The sequence below is a fragment of the Sitophilus oryzae genome, unplaced genomic scaffold (genome assembly GCF_002938485.1).
Source record: "Sitophilus oryzae breed Bouriz unplaced genomic scaffold, Soryzae_2.0 scaffold_942_pilon_pilon, whole genome shotgun sequence".
NCBI lineage: Eukaryota > Metazoa > Arthropoda > Insecta > Coleoptera > Curculionidae > Sitophilus > Sitophilus oryzae.
Genome location: NW_022147575.1, coordinates 2,485,968 through 2,507,121, shown reverse-complemented (window position 1 = coordinate 2,507,121; position 21,154 = coordinate 2,485,968). Strand labels below are relative to the sequence as shown.

Here is a 21,154-nt window from a genome sequence, read left to right as displayed (position 1 = left end):
TCAAATCAGCCTTGTCACGAATTTGCCCATTAGGTTGCCTATCTTCTCAATTTTTTCAATCAACTCTATAATTTTGTGTTTAATATGGTATTATAAATATTAATAGTACTCAATAAACTAGAATTATTATTGTTACATGTATTAAGTTCTATCAAATTATGGCATTTAATATTCATAACTTTGCTGGATTTGGACGATACGCACATATTTGTGTATTACTTAAATGTGTGTCAATGTTCGATACTATTACTTAGGACCTGAAATTTAAAAATATACATTCGTGTATAATCAATTCTATTAAAACAGTTTAATAGTCATATCAAATAACTGTGTAAATATAAACAAACTACAAATTCCGATTCGTTGTTTAGCAATAGATCGATCCTAGTTCCCCTGCTGTCAATATTCGAATTGAGATCGCTGTGCGGGATGTTTTGTAAGAGAAATTCGGAATTAATTAACAAGTTCCTGGCGTTTGTTGTTATTAATACTGTTATCATTGAACAATTATTGTTATAGCGGCAAAATAAATACAGAGGTCCACCGCAATATAACATAACACTAAAAAATGTCTATACCTATGTGGCGGATTTATCTCACCAAAAAAATCATATACTAAGGGCTGGTAAAGGTTAGCCTTGGGTCGAGATTTCCGTATGTAAAAGGAGTGCAATGCGTTTATAATGTACTGAACAAAGGGAGAACGGTAAACACGTTGCCAAACGCATGAAATAAACCGAGAAACTGTGCACATTGCTAAGAGATGTAGAAAGGGATATATAGTCTATAAAATGAATAACTTTGAACTTTGACAGTTATTTTTTACCAACATGGCAAATATAAAATCCCTCTGTCAAAAAAGTTACTGATATTCTTTAAACTGAGTGCCTGAACGAATCAGATAGGTAACTCTTTTTACTTTCGTGAAATAGAAAAGGAAAATAATCAAACGAATGTCATAATTGCCAAAAGTAAAATGTCATCAGCTTTTGATATTTCTAAATATCAGACCAATGCCGTCTCTAATAGAACAGCCTCGGAGCGAGATTGCTGACGTCGCGCTAGTTAGATACTACGGATTAATAAATACGTTGCAGAATACATGGAAGACATGTATTCATGATACATTGTTATTAATACGTGTTCATTCATAAACATTGTATTTTACAAATGATATAGTTTACATGAAATATATATAATATACAGTTAATAAATACTTAGCAGAAAATTCTTGGGGATAGCGGTCTGAAGGCAAAAATTAAACAATTTTTTTGTTATAATTGATCGGTCAAGACTTCCTCTTTGTTAATAAATACAATACATATACCTATTTATAGTAATAAATACTTTGGCAAATAAACTATGAACCACACAAATGCAGCAAATGTTTCACAATACAGAAATAATGAATAGGTACATCAGATAATGGATAAAATGTCAAACATATTTTAAATTTTGGGGTTTGAAAATCGATCTAATTTAACAAAAAACATTCAATATCTACTAATAGTGATGTATTATTATTTGCATTCACAAAATTTATATGTATATTTTGCAAGTATCAATGTTCGAAAAATTATATTTGCAAATAATACAATATCATAAAAAAAAATCTTGGGATTTAGATTCGGGAAAAACGCTGATTAATTTTCATTTGGTTTTTCATTATTTTTATTTGGTTAAAAAAACGTTTCGATAGCATTCATCAGTGTAGTGTCATATGAAAAAAATAGTGTCGAATATAATGCAAAAAATTACATATAAAATATTCACACCACACACCATATAATGTTTACTACAATTAATAAACTAATATAAACTTGTCAAAAGATGACCACATATTTTTTAAAATTATTATTCTTAACACTAAAACTATCTACATTGACTATGGAGTGCGATTTCAGCCATAGTCAAGTGAGGCTGTTTTATTAGAGACGGCATTGCGTCAGCAGGGCCGCAAGTTGCTAACTTAATAAAATTAACACTAGAAAAGCCCGCGGGAACTGTCAAATTCAAAGTTATTCGCTTCACAGACTATAGCAGATTTGTCGCACTCGACCGGTCGACCCAATAAGTACCTCTGTCAGTACTTAAAGTTCTAGTAAGAGGTGTACATAATGCGTTCAGCTTCACGATTTAATTTCGTCCCGCAATACTTTATTTGTTTATTTATTAACGAGTCGTTGTAATTTTCCCTATAGCTTGAACATTTTTAAGTGTAAGTTAAAAAAACACTTGCATTTTTGGTAGAAATAAGTTGAATTCAGTTGATGTTCGACAGTGGTTGCGCTATTAGAACTCAAATCGAGAATTCAAAAATCGATATCTCGAAATCTATTAGAAATAATTGATTGTAATTTTTTCAAAAACTTTCTTAACATTTCTGCTATGTTTTCTTTTCAGACAGTATGTAAAAATCTTTATAAATAAAATGTTATACGATTGCTGAAAATTATTACGCACTAAAAGTAAATTGATGATAATGATGGTTGTAATTGATGTAAATTGATAATTGATGTAAATATTGATGGGTTGTTTACAATTTTTGAATGAAAAAAAAACAGAATTTTCAAAACATATTGTAAACGATCCGATCTTCAACACAGAATGTGTTTTGCTGTCAATTATTATTGAAGTTAGATAATCTACGTTTAAAACTTAAACGCCCAAATATGACCGTTTAGTTTAAACATAATAAATAAGTATAAACAACGTTTACGTAATCGTTCAAGTAAAATATTTAATCACTGTTTAGCCTTTAAACAAAGTTTATACAAACGGTGCATAAGTATAGGCATAAATATGTTCATCCATGTATATTCAAATAAAGCATTGTGTTCTACTAGAATAATTTCTGTAAATATAAATAAACTAGACATTCCCAATCTATTGTTTAGAATTATATCCTCTTCCGCACGTTGGCAATATTGGATTTGGGAGAAGTGCGGTCTACGGATTATTTTGTAAGAGGAATTTGGCTGTAATTAACAAGTTTCTGACGTTTATTATTAGGAGTAATTAAAATTTTAATTGGCCAAAGTGTATAATTTAGATTATTGTATTTCGGAGATGTAACCACTGTATCCAGTCACTTTGTTTACGGCTCTTTGTAGAACGCTACATGTATTTAACGGAATTTAGACTGGTTATATCCATTACATAGAATTTAGCAGTGGGTGTTTGGTTAACATCAAATTAATATAAAACTGAACAGGAATTGCTGGGTTTTGCTACTCAAAAAAGACCTGTTATTAAAAAATGTTTAACCTGTAAATATTAGTATTCATCAAATTGTTCCAGTTAATTTTCATAACTATGCCAGACATGGGACGCATTTATTTGTATAATACCTTATTTATATCAGTGATCCGCATGAGTATTTAACTATTAATATAATAATATAGTAATACAATTTATATACAGATTGGTCCGAACTGTATTCCGGAAACTTCGGCAACGTATTCTGCAGATAAAAATAAGTAAAAAAGTTCGTATAAATGTATGTCCTAAAATACTTACTTTCAGAGATACAGGGTGTAGAAGTTTCATTTTTATTTCGATTTTTTCTAAATAATTTCTGAAATAACGTCAATATTTGGATGAAAATTGCCGTCTGACGGAATTTTTTGACATGAGAAATTTGATTTTGGTGTCAATGACTCCTACTAGTAGAGGGCGCCACGTACATGTGTTTTAACTGTTTTGAAGCGTAATAACTTTTTGTTCGTCCGTGTATAACACTACCGAGCGAAAAATATACATCTCCGTGATTGTTTACGTAAAAAATATCTCTTTGTAAAAATCGCTACGAGCCACCGTTCTCAAGATATTTAGTATGAAAATAGACAATACATATCAATACATTATTGACGAAAAATAAACACGTTGAGTAGATAGTTATTTCACTGAAATAATAAATTTGGCAAATTTTGATTTTTTTAAATTAATCATAAATTATTCTGCAAAAATTGATGATAAAACAGTTTCTGTTAAACTTTTGGCACAAAAACTTTTCAAATTTATGATTTCAGTCTAATAACTATTTAGTCAACATGTTTAATTTATGTCAATGATGACAGGTATTGATAATTTCGATTCCAAATATCTCGAAAACTCATAGCGATTTTTACCAAGAGACCTTCTTCACGTAAAAAACGTCGTAAATGTATATTTTTTTACTCGGCAGTTTTTTACAGGTACGGACGAAAAGTTATTACCCTTCAAACCAGTTAAAAAATATGTAGGTGGCGCCCTCTACTAGTAGGAGTCATATTGACATCAAAATCAAATTTCTCATATCAAAAAACTCCCAGACACAAATTTTCATCCAAATATTGACGTTACTTCAGAAATTATTTGGAAAAAATTGAAATAAAAATGAAACTTCTACACCCTGTATATTCAAATAAAATATTATGTTCTACTAAAATATAATTCTCTTGTACCTATCTATGCATGGAATTGTAATTATATTATATATTGTGTATTGTAACTTATAATTCCACACGTACGAGACGTTTCGGAAAAAAATAAGGACAGGAAAACAATATAACATACGAACATCTTTCAAAACACAAAATACAGTTAGATCCATTTTATCCCACACTATATCACTGAACACCGGACAACAAACAAAAAATGTAATATAAAAAATGTTAGGTAAATGTGATCAATTTTATATTGGTGAAACATCTAGATACTTTAATGTTCGAATTAAAACACATAGAGATTATTAAGATAGGGCAATTTTCACAAATCTAAGATTTGTCAGCATTTATGGGACATAGAATAGATTTTAACAATGCAAAAATTATTACGAAAGAAGCGATAACTTTATTAACAGGTTTTTTTTTACTCGTACAGTCTAATATAAATAAATATATTGCTAAACCATCGGTAAAGGTTAGTAATGTATGACAATAGCTTCTTTGATTCTATTGAACATAACATAAATAAACATAAGGAAAAATTAAAAACAAATTAAAAAGTAAGCATACAGAAAATTTGAGGCTTTTTGGTTTTACCGCATTAAGTGGTTGTTATTAGGGAATCCAAGTCCCGGGACCAAAAATGCTTTCGGGACTTCGGGACCAAATATTAGGTCCCGGGACAAGTCCCGGCAGTCCCGAAACTGGTCCCCAAACTAAAATACACAGTGTACCTATCTAATATCGCATAGATCTGTCTTAAGAAAATATAAGAAATTAAATTAATTTAACTTAGAACTCAGGTTTATTTATATTGCTAAATGGTTAACCAACAAAAATCAAAACAAACAGAAACAAATTGACATGAACTCATGCGAACATGGCAAATATAAAACTATAAAAAAACTATATAAACTAAAAAAATATAAGATATAACGAGAAACATCACTTTTGTCCAAAGTAGTAGCAGATATTGCACTTTCAATAAATCCGTCTAACCTTTTTGCCAAAGGAACTTTCTCAACCTGATTACTATTTCTGTTTCTTATCTCGGCCAGCAAAACTTTGTCTTCATCTGAAACAGCTTCTTGCTCTTGCACTTTGGATTGTGATAATCTTTGCACCAATTTGTCAATGAACTTTAAGATTTCTTTGGTATCTGGCTTAGACTGATTAAAATCTAAAGGATTTCTTAAACTTTAGTAGTACTAAGTAACTAACTGAACTTCAGTAGTAGTAGATAGAGAAACCCTGAAACGGCAATGAGTCGGAGATTCCCCTTATTCCAAAATATTGGGAAGCTTTAAACAGCTTACCAATAGGCGGCGCTCGGTGCCGCGTCGCCCTTGTGTGTCTCCGTGTCGGCCTGTCGGGTATAATAATTTAGCGGTTTCGGGACCAAGTTGAGGCCCCGGGACCATCATTGAATCCCGGGACCACTTTTTTTATGCTAAGTCCCGGGACCGTCCCGGGACTGGATACCCTAGTTGTTATCAAGTAGTAATTGTTAATTTTGAATGCCATTTTAACAGAACATCAACGGTTTTTATAGACGAATCTGTTGAAAAAACTAAAGTGTTCTTGAATAGTTGTATTTAGATATTTTAAATATTTTTTTCTTTGTTTTTTTGTTTTTTTTTGCTTCCGACGATGGAAAGAGACAACTTCCCGAAACATTAAGCATTTTTTGTCCCTTAGGCAAATTTGTTTATCAGTAAGTCACTGCAGACAAGCTGGTCTCTGTTGGATTAACGCCAGCAGTGTTTACAAAAAATAACTATTTTATTCTGTAGATTTTCTTACAGTGGGCGAAATACCCATTGGACTTTTTTGAATAGATGAATCTGCCACAGTGGTATATACATTTTTTAAAATATAGTTTTCCAATCATATCAGATAACTGTGTAAATATAAACAAACCATACATTATAATTCGTTGTTTAGCAATAGATACCAATAACGTATTTGAGAGTAGTAATTTCGACATACGAGACATTTTGCAAGAGAAATTTAGCTTTAATTAACAAATTTATGATGTTCCTCATTATAGTGTTATAAGGAGTAATTAAATTTTAATTGGCTGAATTATATAATTAAGATTATTGTATTAGAAGGGTAGTCGCTTTGTTACGTATACAGGGTGTATTAAAAAACATATACCATCTCTCGTGGGGAGATTCCTCACGTAAAAATAAGATTCATTTTTCATATCAACTTCCCCAGGAATCTTCCCACGAGAGATGGCACATGTTTTTTAAGCACCCTATACAGGGTGGCGCAACTCATTCGCCTCGATTGATTATGCGAAAACGAAAAGATGTAAAAGCAATTTTTTTATGGGTATATATAGAGAGGCAATGTGCATAATTTAAAATTATTTTCAAATGTACAGGGTTAGTCAGAACTAAGATTCATACCAAAGTTATATTTTTTCTTATGGAAAACCCGGTATTTTATTTCATTTTTGGATTCTTCGGCATAAAATAAGGCATTTATTATAAGGGTTTAATATGTTTAAATGCTTTGGTTTTTGAGGTATTTAAAGATATTTAAATATGCATGCTATAATAAAAAAGTTTGTCAACACTCTGTACATTACTTTTCAGAGTTAATTCTAGTGCCGCCTTTGAAGCCAGCGAAATAAACTTAAACTAAAAAAAATTATTGCTTCCTTAAATGTATACAGGAGTATCAAAAATTGCTGCTCTATTTTAAATATTTATTTTATATAAAAACTTCGTTATTTCAAATACAACACCCTGTATTTTTTAAAATAAATCGAAGCAGATTTAAATGCTCTTCAACTATATTAGGGTTTCCTATACCTATCTAGCTCAGATTTTGAATAAAAAAAACGATTTTTCAATAAAATGGCAATCAAGATGGCTCTGGTGTCGCTGTGGCAATTTGCTAGTGACAGTTAGTAGATGTTTTCAAAATCGACATTAGTTTATTGACTTTAGTTTAATTTATAACAGTTTACTTTTATTTAATTTACCTACAATTGTTTAATAAGTATTTATTATTTTATAAAGAAAAATAAAGAAGTAGTTCTTTTTGATTTATATTACGATGAATTGTAGAAATATTGGATTTTCTATAAAAGAACCAATTAAGGCAAATTCATTTTCTTCACTTTCAACGACAGGTTTCTGCCTAATAGGTTTTTCATATACCACACTATCAGCTCTGCGAAATAGGAAAAGATGTTTTTCAAAGGAACGCTTGTCAAGAAAATTCATATTTTGATATCTTTGAGCATAAACTCTTCAGGCTTAAATCTGCTTCGATTTATTTAAAAAAATACAGGGTGTTGTATTTGAAATAACGAAGTTTTTATTTAAAATAAATATTTAAAATAGACCAGCAATTTTTGATACCTCTGTATACATTTAAGGAAGCAATAATTTTTTTTAGTAAAGTTTATTTCCCTGGCTTCAAAGTTAGCACTAGAATTAACTCTGAAAAGTAATGTACGAGGTGCTGACAAACTTTTTTATTATAGCATGCATAATTAAATATCTTTAAATATCTCCAAAACCAAAGATTTTAAACACATTAAACCCTTATAATAAATGCCTTATTTTATGTCCAAGAATCCAAAAATGAAATAAAATACCGGGTGTTCCATAAGAGAAAACATAACTTTGGTATGGATCTCAGTTCTGATGCACCCTGTGCATTTCAAAATAATTTTAAATTATGCACATTGCCTTCCCACATGTACCCATAAAATATTTTGTTTCTACATCTTTCCGTTTTCGTATAATCAACTGAGGCGAATGAGGTGCGCCACCCTATATAACCAGTCATATTGTTTGTGTTTCTTTGTAGAATACTGGATAGTGTCTTTAACGAAATTTACACTAGCTACTAAGAACAGTTTGAATAGTACTAAAAAGGAACACTCAAATTGTCGCCTTTAATTTTCATAACTTTGCTATCTATGAGGTACATTTATTTCTTTATCTATGTCAGTGAGTTAAGAAGTTAAGAGCTTCTTAACTCACGCATTTTCATTACCGCACTCCTTGTTTAGATGACTACCACAGCGAAAAAAAATATTTTGTAAAACATTTATTTTGCACTAAATACCTACTAAATACAAATAAACTGTTCTATTGATAATAATTATAAACACATGAAAACTTATTTATTGTAAATGTTAATGATACAGTTTGAACAATATTTCAAGTAAATGCCCGATGAAGCATATATATGCATTTTGATATCATAGTACGTATCATTAAATAGAAAGCCCAAAGAGACGAAGGCTTATAAGTAGAGGATAAATTGGAAAAATATGTTATCAGTACCTTTTCATTTCCATAGTTGTGTACTTATAGTATGTATATTCATACTTCTGTTTCGATCTTGCTGGAAGCAATCCAGAAATGGCCCTGAATGCCTCTTCTTCAATGTCAGAGGGAATACTTTCCGAATCGCTCATTTTTTAAACTAGTTTCATCAATATTATTTACTGTCATATTGACATTGCCATGCATGGTGTTATTTGAACAAAGGTATTAAGGTAAATGATTTTTAGGATAGGTATATAGTTAAATACAATAATTTTTAAAATTCATTGTGTGTTTTTGTAGTTAGACGTAGATAAAATATTGTGCAATACACGGGAGTTAACTCATTAGGATACTTGAGTGGTTACACAACTCGCGTTACGCACTCGTTGTGCAACTTTTACATGCGTATTCTTAATGATGCTGTTAAGTCACTTGTATCGTAAATATCTATTATGCCAATGATCGGCATGAATATTTGAGATTTGAAATTTAAATATTTACATTTCTGTTTATTCGAATAAAGTTCTACTTTATTATGTTATATTAAAATAGTTTTGTATTCAAATCGAATAACTCTGTAAATAATACGTGTGTGCTTTCTAATACGTTGTTTACCATTAGTTTCTGTGCGATGGCAATATTGGAGTCAACAATATGTACAGGGTGGGTCAAATTGAACGCTTTTAAAGGGAAACACCCTTTTCTACAGGAGATAGACGAAAACTAATATCGGTGTCTGGAGCTCAATTTTTATCAAAAACATGATGGTGAAAACCGCACGTCGATATCTGTTAGCGTTTATGAGTTACGGGGTGTTTTTCAAAAATGTGTTTTTTTAAAAAATCACTTTTTTGCTATGGAAAATTTTGTATTTTTATAAAAACATTTCCAGAGCATCTTTTTACTTAGAATTTAATGGTTTAAGTATAATTTTTTTAAAATTTATAATTTAAGAAGCATAAACAGAAAATTTGATTTTGTATATGGGATACACTGTATATTTTTAATTCATTGAAAAGAATTTAAAAGAAGCTTTCCAAAAATACAACATACTTGATATTTTGCTCGACTCCTCGAATCCTTCGAGATATAGAGTTTTTAAAAATTCGCCCACTTTGAATAAGTAGGCTTTGAACCGTGCCGGCTGTAATGCAAAAAAATTATAGCTGTGTGTAAAACGAAAATAATATTTGCAATGAGATATTTAGAATTTTATAACAATTTAAACTATATTTAGCAACATCAACACATTTAAACTATATCTATATAATAACAATAAAATTTAACAGCAAAGCAAGACACGAGATTTTGCTACAGGTGTTCGACATGTCGACCGTCTTCTGTTATGGACAGACGGGACCATTTTTGAACATTTCTTGCAGAATTCATTAACTCATTAACTCAATGGGGGTGAAAGATACCCTTGCATAACTAAGTAGTTCTATTTCTTGTCTAGATTATACCGGCAATTTAAAAATAAGAACCTTTATTCTTTCGCAAAGATAAAAATCCATAGGCACTAATTCCGGCGTCCTCGACGGCGAACGGCTAGGATCTTGGTTAGCTAATCAGTTATTTTCGAAATTGGCTGCAAAAGTTAGATGATAACTTCAGCGTTCTGAGTGGTGCCTCGTCTTGCTGGAAAAATATGTTTTCGAGTTCCATTAGGGGCAGATCATAAATAAGAGGCCAAAACCTACTAGTTAAAAGTGGCGAACTTTTAAAAATTCTATATTTCAGAGATAAAATATCAAGTGTGCTATATTTTTGGAAACGTAATTTTAAGTTCTTTTCGTTTAATTTAAAATATACAGGGCGTACCAAATAAAAAATCAATTTTTCTGTTGATAACTCTTAAATTATTAATTCTAAAAAAAATTATACTTAAACCATTAAATTCTACGTAATTAGGTGCTTTGAAATTTTCCATAGCAAAAAAGTTACAGCGATTTGTTAAAAATGCACATTTTTTAAAAACACCCCGTAACTCCGAAACGGTAACAGATATCGATGTGCGATTTTCACCATCCTGTTTTTGATAAAAATTGAGCTCCAGACACCGATTTTAGTTTTCGTCTATCTTCTATAGAAAATGTTGTTTCTCTTTAAAAGCGTCCAATTTGACCCACCCTGTACTTCCGAAGCCGATCGGCGATTATTTGTTTACATATGTGCGCGCCTTTGTAAGAATATATTGTTTACACTTTTGCAACTAAATAAAATCGGCCGATTTGAATCTAGGCGTGGCAACGCCTAGCTTTAAAATAATTCGCTTTTCCAAATGATCCGGTTTTCTTCTCTTTAAAATAAGATTGATTCGAGTTTGAGCTCCGCTTTACAGTTAGTTCAATGGCTATATAAATTGCTCACGATTTACAATAAGGATTTAGATTGTTATCCGCACATAGAGTAATTTTACTTAGCTGTAATATTACACCATCTTCTAAATAATTTATATACAATACAATTACTTTTTTTTATTAAAACTACATAATTTGAATCAAATAGCAAATTTAACGAGAAATGTGTTAATTGAAAATTTATTACTGAAGCTAAGTTCTGTGTAATTTAGTTTTATTTCATATATTTTGAGTCGAAACGATTTTCAATATATTTTTAATTAAGCGTTATATTTGAACACATTGACTAATTTAATTTTAAGTTCTATATACGAGCCCTAACAACTAAATGTTCTGACAAACAAAAAATTATTAAAAACCTTTATTTTATTTAACTGAATTATTTACATTTAAGAAATACATTAAAAATATATTAAAATCCAACATTTCTAATGAGTATTTAAATCGTTTAGTTTCTATAAACATTAAAATAAACTGTAGGCCAATAAATAAACAAACATATTGCACAATATCGCGACAACTAAATGTTCGGACACTTTAAAAAATAACTGTTCTAATATGGCGTTACATCGGCATGAACTTTTGCAGCCACTGCAAGCCTGTTTGGCATTGTTTTTATTAATGATTGACATACGCCAGAGTAAAAATTTTGCCATAATTCACTTAATATCATCGTCAAATGGGCAACGGTTTCTTGGGGATCGTAGCACAATTTTTGTTTTGTTTTATGCCATGTATGTCTATGTCTCGATAATATTAATAGCCTAAGAGCTGACGACATATTTAGAGAACATATTTTAGGCAAGCTAGAATAACTAAAAATATATAGTTTATTAACTGGTGAACCTAGAATCCTAAATCTGGCTGGGGGGTTGGGGGTATTTCGCTACTGCGCAACCCAAAACACTTGCAAAAAAAGAAATCCAAAAAGCATTCTTTAGGCAACTTGAAATTTGTTTATTCTTAAATTTTAGTTATTTAACCTAGAAATAAGTATGCCAGACTTTTTTTTCGGGTTTAAAGTGTAACCCGACCATTCCAAATATGTTTAATTATTATACCTGGAAAACATACTTTAGGCATTCTAAAATTTTTACAGCGTGTTTATTAGATGATATTAAAAAATATGTATTAATTGCCAGACGAATTCAATGGGATTTAATACTTACCAGACGCGAATAAAGATTTTAAATGGGCGCGATAAGAAAGTCTTATGAGTATCGATCTATAAGCGCGAGAAAGATAGTTTATTGAGACCCGTCGGCAGCCGATGCGGCTGACGTAACAGCATTTTGGAGTCAGCCGCATCGGCTGCCGACGGGTCTCAATAAACTATCTTTCTCGCGCTTATAGATACTCATAAGACTTTTTTGTCGCGCTCATTTAAAATATTTATGGCAAGTATTAAATCTCATTGAATTCGTCTGACAATTAACACATATTTTTTAATATCATCTAATAAACACGCTGTAAAAATTTTAGAATGCCTAAATTATGTTTTCCAGATATAATAATTAGACATATTTGGAATGGTCGGGTTACACTTTAAACCCGAAAAAAAAGTCTGGCATACTTATTTCTAGGTTAAATAGATGCTAAAATTTAAGAATAAACAAATTTCAAGTTGCCTAAAGAATGTTTTTTGGATTTACTTTTTTTGCAAATGTTATGGGTTACGCAGTAGCAAAATACCCCCAACCCCCCAGCCAGACTTAAGATTCTGGGTTCACAAGTTATTAAACTTTATTTTTTTTGTAATTCTAACTTGCCTAAAATATGTTCTCTAAACATGTCGCCAGCTCTCCAGCTATAAGGCCCGGACTGTGCGAAGGCCATGAGGAGACGTTGATGTTCATGTTCCTAAACCTTTTTTAATAGTTTTAGCCGTATGGCAGCCCCGCCATCCTGTAATTAACTGGAACAGTTTTTCTTTAATTTGTATTATTCAATGTTATTTATTTTTGTTTTCGATGTGTAATAAAAATACATAGAAAATATATTATCCTCAATTCGAATATAAATAACCAGGAAACAACATGTCGTTTAAGACACCGTTTCTGTCAGATATATCACTGACCGTCATAAAGTGTGAACTAATCTAGTTCCAAAAAATACTGAACTTTTTTCGGTCAAACCATTCTAAAGCAACTAAGAAAGGAATAGCTAAAACATTGTCACCGAGCAATATGCAGTGACCAAGCATCACAATTTTACAATTTGACATAATATTATTGAGGAACTGCTCAGAGTAGCCACATTCTAAAGCAAAGCCTAATATTAGGTCAACAAAAGTCAATTTAGAATATTATAAATATACCTGGGTACTAGTGATGGGTTGTTATTTAACTATCTGTTATTTTATAACAATTATTTAGAAATAACATAACGCAACCGTTACTACTTCTAAAAAATAACAGATATAAAACAACGACACATAGAGATCGGCCGCTCGTGAAACTGAAGAAAAAGTCGGCGGTCTGCACCGCCACGAAATGCCCTGCTGCTCGAAGCAATTCCAAAAAACAACTAGTATGGATGGAAAACATGTTATTTCGTCAAACATCGATACAGGCGGCGAGACAACGGACAACGGAGTGGGGAATGCGCTACGGTGAACGTAGCTGCTTCGGTCGATGCCGTCGACGGTGGTATTGGGCTTCCCACAACAGCTTAAAAATAATAGGATATAAAAGAAGCAGGTTTTTTGAAACAGCCATAACGCCTGGCGGTCGAGATAACAGGAGTGGGAAAGGAACGCTGCTGCATCGGTCGATTGTCGATGGAGGCTCGCAACGGGTTGGAGAAGCAATCATTTTAGATACGTTGTTTTTCAACCTGTTACGAGCATAACAGGGTGGCGGTCGAGATAATCGGAGTGGGAAAGGAACGCTGCTGCATCGGTTGATTGTCGATGGAAGTTCGAAACAGGTTGGAGAATAACGCTTCAGTTGTTTCAGATATATTGTTTTTCAACCTGTTACGAGCATAACGGGCGGAGGTCGAGATATTATGGCGCTGTATGTTTCAGTACGTTATTAAGTTTCAATATTTAGGTATTTATTTATTCTGAAAAATTTTCAGAATAATATTTTAAGATTTTTTAAAAATGTATACAGGGTGTTTTGAAAAATCTGGCCATTGAAATAATGATTAATCACGATCCTGCTTAAAGCACTTGACGTAAAAAGCTGATTTTTGGAAAACGGATTGACTTTAGGGTGTAGAGGTTCGATAAGAAGGGATTTTTCGAAACTCGAATTCTAAGGGGGTGAAACCACCCTCAAATATTCGAATATTTTTTATTTAAAAACCGGTGAGTTTTTTGGAAAAACTCTTAAACACGTATATTTTATTTCGTTGTTTTACATATTTTCAGATTTTTTAAAAATATATACTTGACTACTTAAACTGCTTGACGTTTAAAGCTGATTTTTGGCAAAGTGATTTACTGTGGGGTTGAGATTCGATAAGTAGGGGTTTCTCGAATCTCAAATTCCAAGAGGGTGAAAACGCGCCTCAAATATTACAATAATTGTTATTTAAAAAACGGTTAGTCTTTCGGGAAAACACTTTCTTGGACACGCATAATTTATTTTGTTTTTTTACATATTTTGAAATTTTTTAAAAAATCATACAGGGTGTTCCAAAAAGTTGAGTAATTGATTAACCACGATTTTGCTTAAACTGCTCGACGTTTAAAGCTTATTTTTGGCAAATGTGAGAAAATTTTATCCAGTTTGTATGTTAATAGAAATTCTTGTTTTGCTTTATCATCACCATTACAAATTATTAATTCGACGCGAACGAAGACGCGGGTACACGCTAGTTTAAGTGTAAAATTAATTCGAACTCTAGTGTGTAGTTGGTTTACTTATGAAGAATATACTACACATTTTTTTATATTGCTATTTTTTGACCGCAAATGGTAAAACTATAACTAAGAGCTTCTCGCCCGTCGAGAGAGATGCACCCTGTACACTGCTACGCAATTCACGATCTACGCGGATCGAGGGGCAAGGCGTAGGTAGATCGGAATGTATACCTATAGACGAGTGGCGGAATTTTGGCTTTTTTATATCGCAATTTGTAAACAGCGCTTATTTGTAAACAACGACCATTTTTAGAGGGGTATTTTAGATAACAATCGATATTTAGAAATATTTTGACACCCTGGAAATACTACCACCGAGCATGTCATTGTTGCAACTTGCAACTGCGTTAATACGCCTGGCGGTGACCGCCTCATACTCCTTCAGATATTTAGCAATAAAATAAAGAAACCTGTTATTTTTAAGCTGTTATTTTAAGCTGTTTTTTATAAATAACTATAACAGTTTCAACTGTTATCTAAAAATAACAGTTTTGCCCATCACTACTGGGTACTAGGGTGAGCCAAAAAACCTAAGCTGGAATTTTATGGGTTAAAATGAACCTAATAACCGAGAAAAAAGTATCCCCGGAAGGCAGGATTTTTAGATAACTTTTAAGTGTCGGTGAACATTCAAAGTTTTCCATTTAAATAACACGTAAAAAAATATTTTTCCATTGAAAGTACCATAACTTTGAAACGGTTTACGATAAAGAAAAATTACATCGCGGATCATAGAGAGTATTTTTTTTTCAATTCAATAATTCAATATTTAAAGGCTTTGAAAAGTGAAAAAAATCAATTTTCAATCAAAAATAAATCAGTTTTAGTGTTTATTGGTTAAAAATTTTCATATTTAGTAAAAAGAAACTACATTATTTTGAGATAGATTTTTTAGGAAATTTTATGCTCTACAAGACTCTGCGATGTAAACATTTTTATCGTAAACTTTTTTTTCAATTGTGGTACTTTTAATGTGAAAGATTTTTTTACGTGTTATTTAGGTTCATTTTAACCCATAAATTCCATAGGTTAGTTTTTTTGGCTCACCCTACTGGGTACTTTACTAAAAATTCAAATTATAATTATCTAAACTCTACGCTGGCGCTGGCATCGTTCTGATAATTAAATATCATAATCATTATAATATTACGTCAATAAACGCCAATTTAAATCATCATAAATATCCTACTCAGGTAAAAATTCTAATTAAAATTTTTTAAACTATGCGCTAGCATAGCACTGATAATTAAAAATCGCTTTAGATGGTTTTTGCTCTGGTTTTCTTCATCGCAGTTGACTAAGCTTAATTGATATCTCTAGAAACCATTCAGATCAAGCTTAAAGTTCGCTAATTAGGTGTCGGGAATGCTCTTCAGTGTTATTTTTTTCTTCTTTTATATTTCCACTCGAGATGAACCGATAAATAAGTCCATTAGCGCATTTTTTCCTTCTTAGAATCTTTTATTAATATTTAATCAATTGTAAAACGAGTTTTTAGTCCTTTTTTAGAACTGTTTCTATTAAAATTCGTAAATATAAATTTCATAATATTAAGAAGACTAAGTACTAAAGTAGATAAAGCTAAGACTTAAGAGAAGAATACTACAAACTAATAAGAAGTAAAAGAATACTACAAACTAATCCTTATCCTAAATATGCCTCTGAGGAACACAGTAGGCTTAAATTTCTATGAAAAATACCATTTCTATCTTAGGTGTAGGATATTAAAACATAAAATTCATCATCCTTATTAAAAAAAGACTCTAAACTCACCTCGAGACATTTCGAGAGACGTGATAAGTACATCCGCCTTTTCTTCTATCAAACATTCTGGGATTAAGGAAAACGCAAGAAAATGTGCGTCATCAGCGTTCCAAATATCTTAGTTAAGTTGCCTGACTTTATTCTAAAAATATACAGTGAGAATTCTGAATCTACAAGAGACAATATAACATCTGTTGGCGTTAAAATTTTAATTGATTCAGATTTTCATAAAAGAATTAAACAATTCGAAGTTCTAAAAGCCTAGAGCTGCAATTCCAAGGATGTGTCGAAATACAAAAATGGCCCTCCAAATCTCCAAATGACAATCGCGCGACAATACGACGATAGTGTCAATGTAGCCAACTAGAGAAAGTTAAAACACTTGTGTCTAGCCCTAGCAGGCAACTGTTAAGCCCGACCAATCACGTTAGAGTTTTTGACAAACACGAATGAATTAACACACTCCAAATAACCACGCTAACCAACCTGATTGGTCAAGCTTAATAGTTGACTGCTAGAACTAGACACTTCTGTTAAAACTAGGAAAAGTAGTTCAAAACTACCAGGGTTGGATCAGAAATGACTGCAATCGTATACAAAATATAGTAGATCATATATAGGGCCCGGTCTTTGAATAAGAAGACTAAGGAAGGGGCATATCAAAAATCTTAGGTACACCGCGATGGGCCTCAAATATGGCCGACTTAAATTCCGGTTTATCAGTATCGTTTTAATTTTATTTAAAAAATGTAAAACTATGGTGTAGGGTAGACGTGGGGTAGACTCAATAATTTGTTGTTTTATTTTACGTTGTGAATAAATGTTGGTAGTTATTGAAATTGTTATAAAAATATATAATTCTAATAAAAATAGATAAGTTATAATAAGTATTTATTAACACAAACATCCGATACGCTACTGAAGCAGGTAAGTCAAATTAACGTATCTAAATTCTTTGACATCTAATCTTTGACAAGTAATAAATAAAAGCTAAAATGCAAGAAAAATATATAATTTAGTTAATTTAAGTGAATTTCATGAATGATCGGTTTACTACACGTATGTATATTATATAGTCACTTACTAGCGAAAAGTTGTTCCATTATTTCACTCAATTTTTGCCGAGATCTACCGCACGCCACACAACCAACTATTTTAGAGTCTTTTTCGATAAATCGCGATAGTGTCACTGTTAATTTAAGTTCTGCCACAATTTCCATCTAGATTTACTACCTTTATACAACTATCAGTAGTAGAATAAATAATAAATAACATAAAATAAGCTCCGTAAAGACTGACAAATCCACAAAATTTCAAATCAAATTCAAATGTGTCAAATGAATCGTCAAACAGAACTCTCAAGGATCCCCACCCTAGAGAGCTTTTATGGTGGCTTTTCCGCCCAGCATGCATGAATACATGGATAGCATTATGCTCCTTCCTTAGTCTTCTTATTCAAAGGGCCCGGCAATAGTGCGTCGGGCATCTGTAGCTCCTAGAATAAAATACTTGGGAATTTTGATTAAGTGCACACCTAAAGTATGTACTAGGATCTATTTCAGGAAAATATTTTAACTTCTATAGGGTGGCTCAAAAAAGTGTGAGTGGATCGGGATGATTTTTTTTAAACGGAACACCCTGTATATTATTGCATTTTTTGCTTCCTTTCAGATGACTTTACATAATCCTAAGACATGAGTAAATATATTTTGATAATTTCAGAGATATTAATAAATAAATAAAAATTGTATATTTTTAAGTCTTTCTTAAAAAAATTATTAATACTACAAGAACTGTCCTGAAATCAAAACTATATTAGATATTTACTTTAGATAGTCTGTACTTACTTTGCTATAAATAAGGAAATCGTAAATCATATAGGATGTTCAAAATTCTACGCCAAACTTTCTATGTATCTTGTTGTCACCAAACAGTGCCGTGGCACATATTTTTCTTAACCTAGCTGTTTGAAGAGATATTTATATTTGTTGATAAATGTTTCGACTACGCCTATGGTGTATACGGTGGTATCATACTAATTAATTCCGAAAAAAAACATATTAAAATGTTAACAAATGGTACAAAACTATAGTATCGACGTATAACACACATCAAGTACATATAATATCAGAAAAATAATTATCAAATTCAATAAGAAAACTAAGAAAACGCTAAAAAGGTGGAGCGGACTGTTTATTTACCTATGAAACGTAACTCCTGGCTTTTTCTTATCGCTGCTGCTTCTACACTTGAAAGCTGAACAACTAATCACCATTGTAATAAAGTTTATACAAAGTTCACTACACACAAACTATTAAAAATCGCAAAAATTGTCGCTGGTGACCAGATGATGACTCATTGTTTGCCATCAAAAGAATGGCGTCTAAGGTCACAAATTCTGCTGCAGCCCGTATATGGGCGTTACATGTCCTTATATTCTTTAGTCATTGGTATTTTCATACTTTTTCAATTTTTTCATAAGAAGGTATGGAAATTTGGAAAAGTATAAACAGGATTAAACCATTTTAGACAAGCAAATTTTTTATGAAAAATGCATTTTTCTCAAAAAGTTAACAAGAAAAAAGGGGTTTCTCACGTAAACACAATCCGGGGACGTACTGTAAAATGTGACTGTCCAAAAAAAAACACAAACCCTTTGATTTGGTGTGTAAAATATACAGGGTGAATCTTAAATAAGTGTAAATATTTTCAGGGCTGGTAAGATCTCAATAAAAGAAACATATTATTAGCATTATTAAATGCTAAACATCTCTTTAGCATTTTTCAAATAAGTCCAAAATCGAGATATTTTACTTTGAAAATTTCAAAAAGAAAATTATTTTGTGCTTATAAATTTTGAAAACCATTGGATCTTTTCTGAGTTCGCTTTCTTGTAAACTTAATCTACTGCCTATGGTACCATATTATGGAGATATTATGTTTTTAAACCAAAAATTTAAAAAAAAACAATTTTTTTTTTCAAGAAATCCAAATTTTCAATTTTTTTTGCGAAAAGAAAAACTCAGACATATTTCTGGGGTCGAAATCTAAGGTCGAAATATACTACCCCTACAAGTATTTGCACATATTTAAGACATCCTGTATATCAATTTTTATAAAAAGAAGTTTATTTCGTTTTCTTTTGTTACAGCTTTGGTAGTATTGGGATTTTTCGTCTGCTGGGCTCCGTTCCACGCTCAACGCCTCATGACCATCTATTTCCAAGGCAGCGACTTAATTGAGGAAGTCAATTACTGGATGTACTTTATCACCGGGATCTGCTACTATTTTTCCTCCACCCTCAACCCCATTCTGTACAACGTAATGTCCGAAAAAATGCGTTTCGCGTTTAAAGAGATCTTTTGCGGCGTTAAAGCAAAAAAGAACACCAAAAGAAGCACTTTCAGAGAGACCAGTAACACGTATGTTACTATGCAGTCTAATTCCAACCACCATCAGTGCAGCAGTTTACCGGAGGAGGATATTTTTCTCAGTAAGGACAGCGCGACAATGCTGATCAGTCAAAATTCCAGACACTCAAACAGTGGGAAAATGCTGATATTTAAGGCGGGAAGTATAAAGAGTAAAATCTTAAATGATGATGAGACCGGTGTTTAATGCAAAAGTGTTTAGTGCAGATAACTGAACTATATAACATTCGAAGTGTTTGATAGACAAGAAATGATGGTGATTAAATAAAAAAAACTCTAAGTAAAACAGTTCTAAAGAGACTAGTAACAGCTAGGATGTAATCAATCCAACCAAAATGATAATTATTGTAAATTTCCAGGGGAGCACACAATCAGTCAAAATATCAGCTAGTCCAATGAAAAATGCAATCCTAAATGAGACTGTTTTTTAAACCGATCGTATGCAGTACTTAAACTATACAACATTTTTTAAGTGTTTAAAATTAAAGAACAAGTGATAAGCATTAAACCATAGCAGAAATACTTCTAAAGTAAAGTAACACCTAGGTGACGATGTAATCCAACTCCATTCACCATAATTATAGTTTTCCAGAGAAGGGAACCTTAATACCTAAGAATGACGACATTGATCAGTCAAAATATCAAGCATATAAACAACGGAAATATATCGATATACCTACAACGCGGGAAGTATAAAGAATAAGATCCTAAATAAGACTGCTGTCTAATAGCTAGTATTTAGGTCACAGGAAATCTACTTTTGGAATTCAGTTACATCTGTATTATGATGCAATCCAATTCCAGTCATCACCATTAGAGTTTTCCATTTCCAGGAGGCAATCACGTTCAGTAAAAATAATGAGACGATTTGCCGAAATACCAGGCATTCAAATACAGAAAAAAATATCTATATACTAAGAGGAAGTATAAAAAAGGAACTAAACAAGACTGATGTTTAAGAAAATAGCGTTTGATATACAAAATTGAAACTATACAGGGT

At 31.6% G+C, this 21,154-nt stretch overlaps 1 protein-coding gene across 1 annotated transcript in view; it reads left to right on the top strand.

The window, feature by feature from the left end:
• Positions 1-20,745, top strand: part of LOC115891040 (neuropeptides capa receptor-like) — a 173,367-nt gene extending 152,622 nt beyond the window's left edge. Inside the window, exon 7 of the mRNA XM_030911434.1 lies at positions 19,875-20,745. Within this exon, the coding sequence (XP_030767294.1) occupies positions 19,875-20,341 (467 nt within the window). The 3' untranslated portion in view covers positions 20,342-20,745. The remainder of the gene's footprint in view (positions 1-19,874) is intronic.
• Positions 20,746-21,154: the final 409 nt, after the last annotated feature.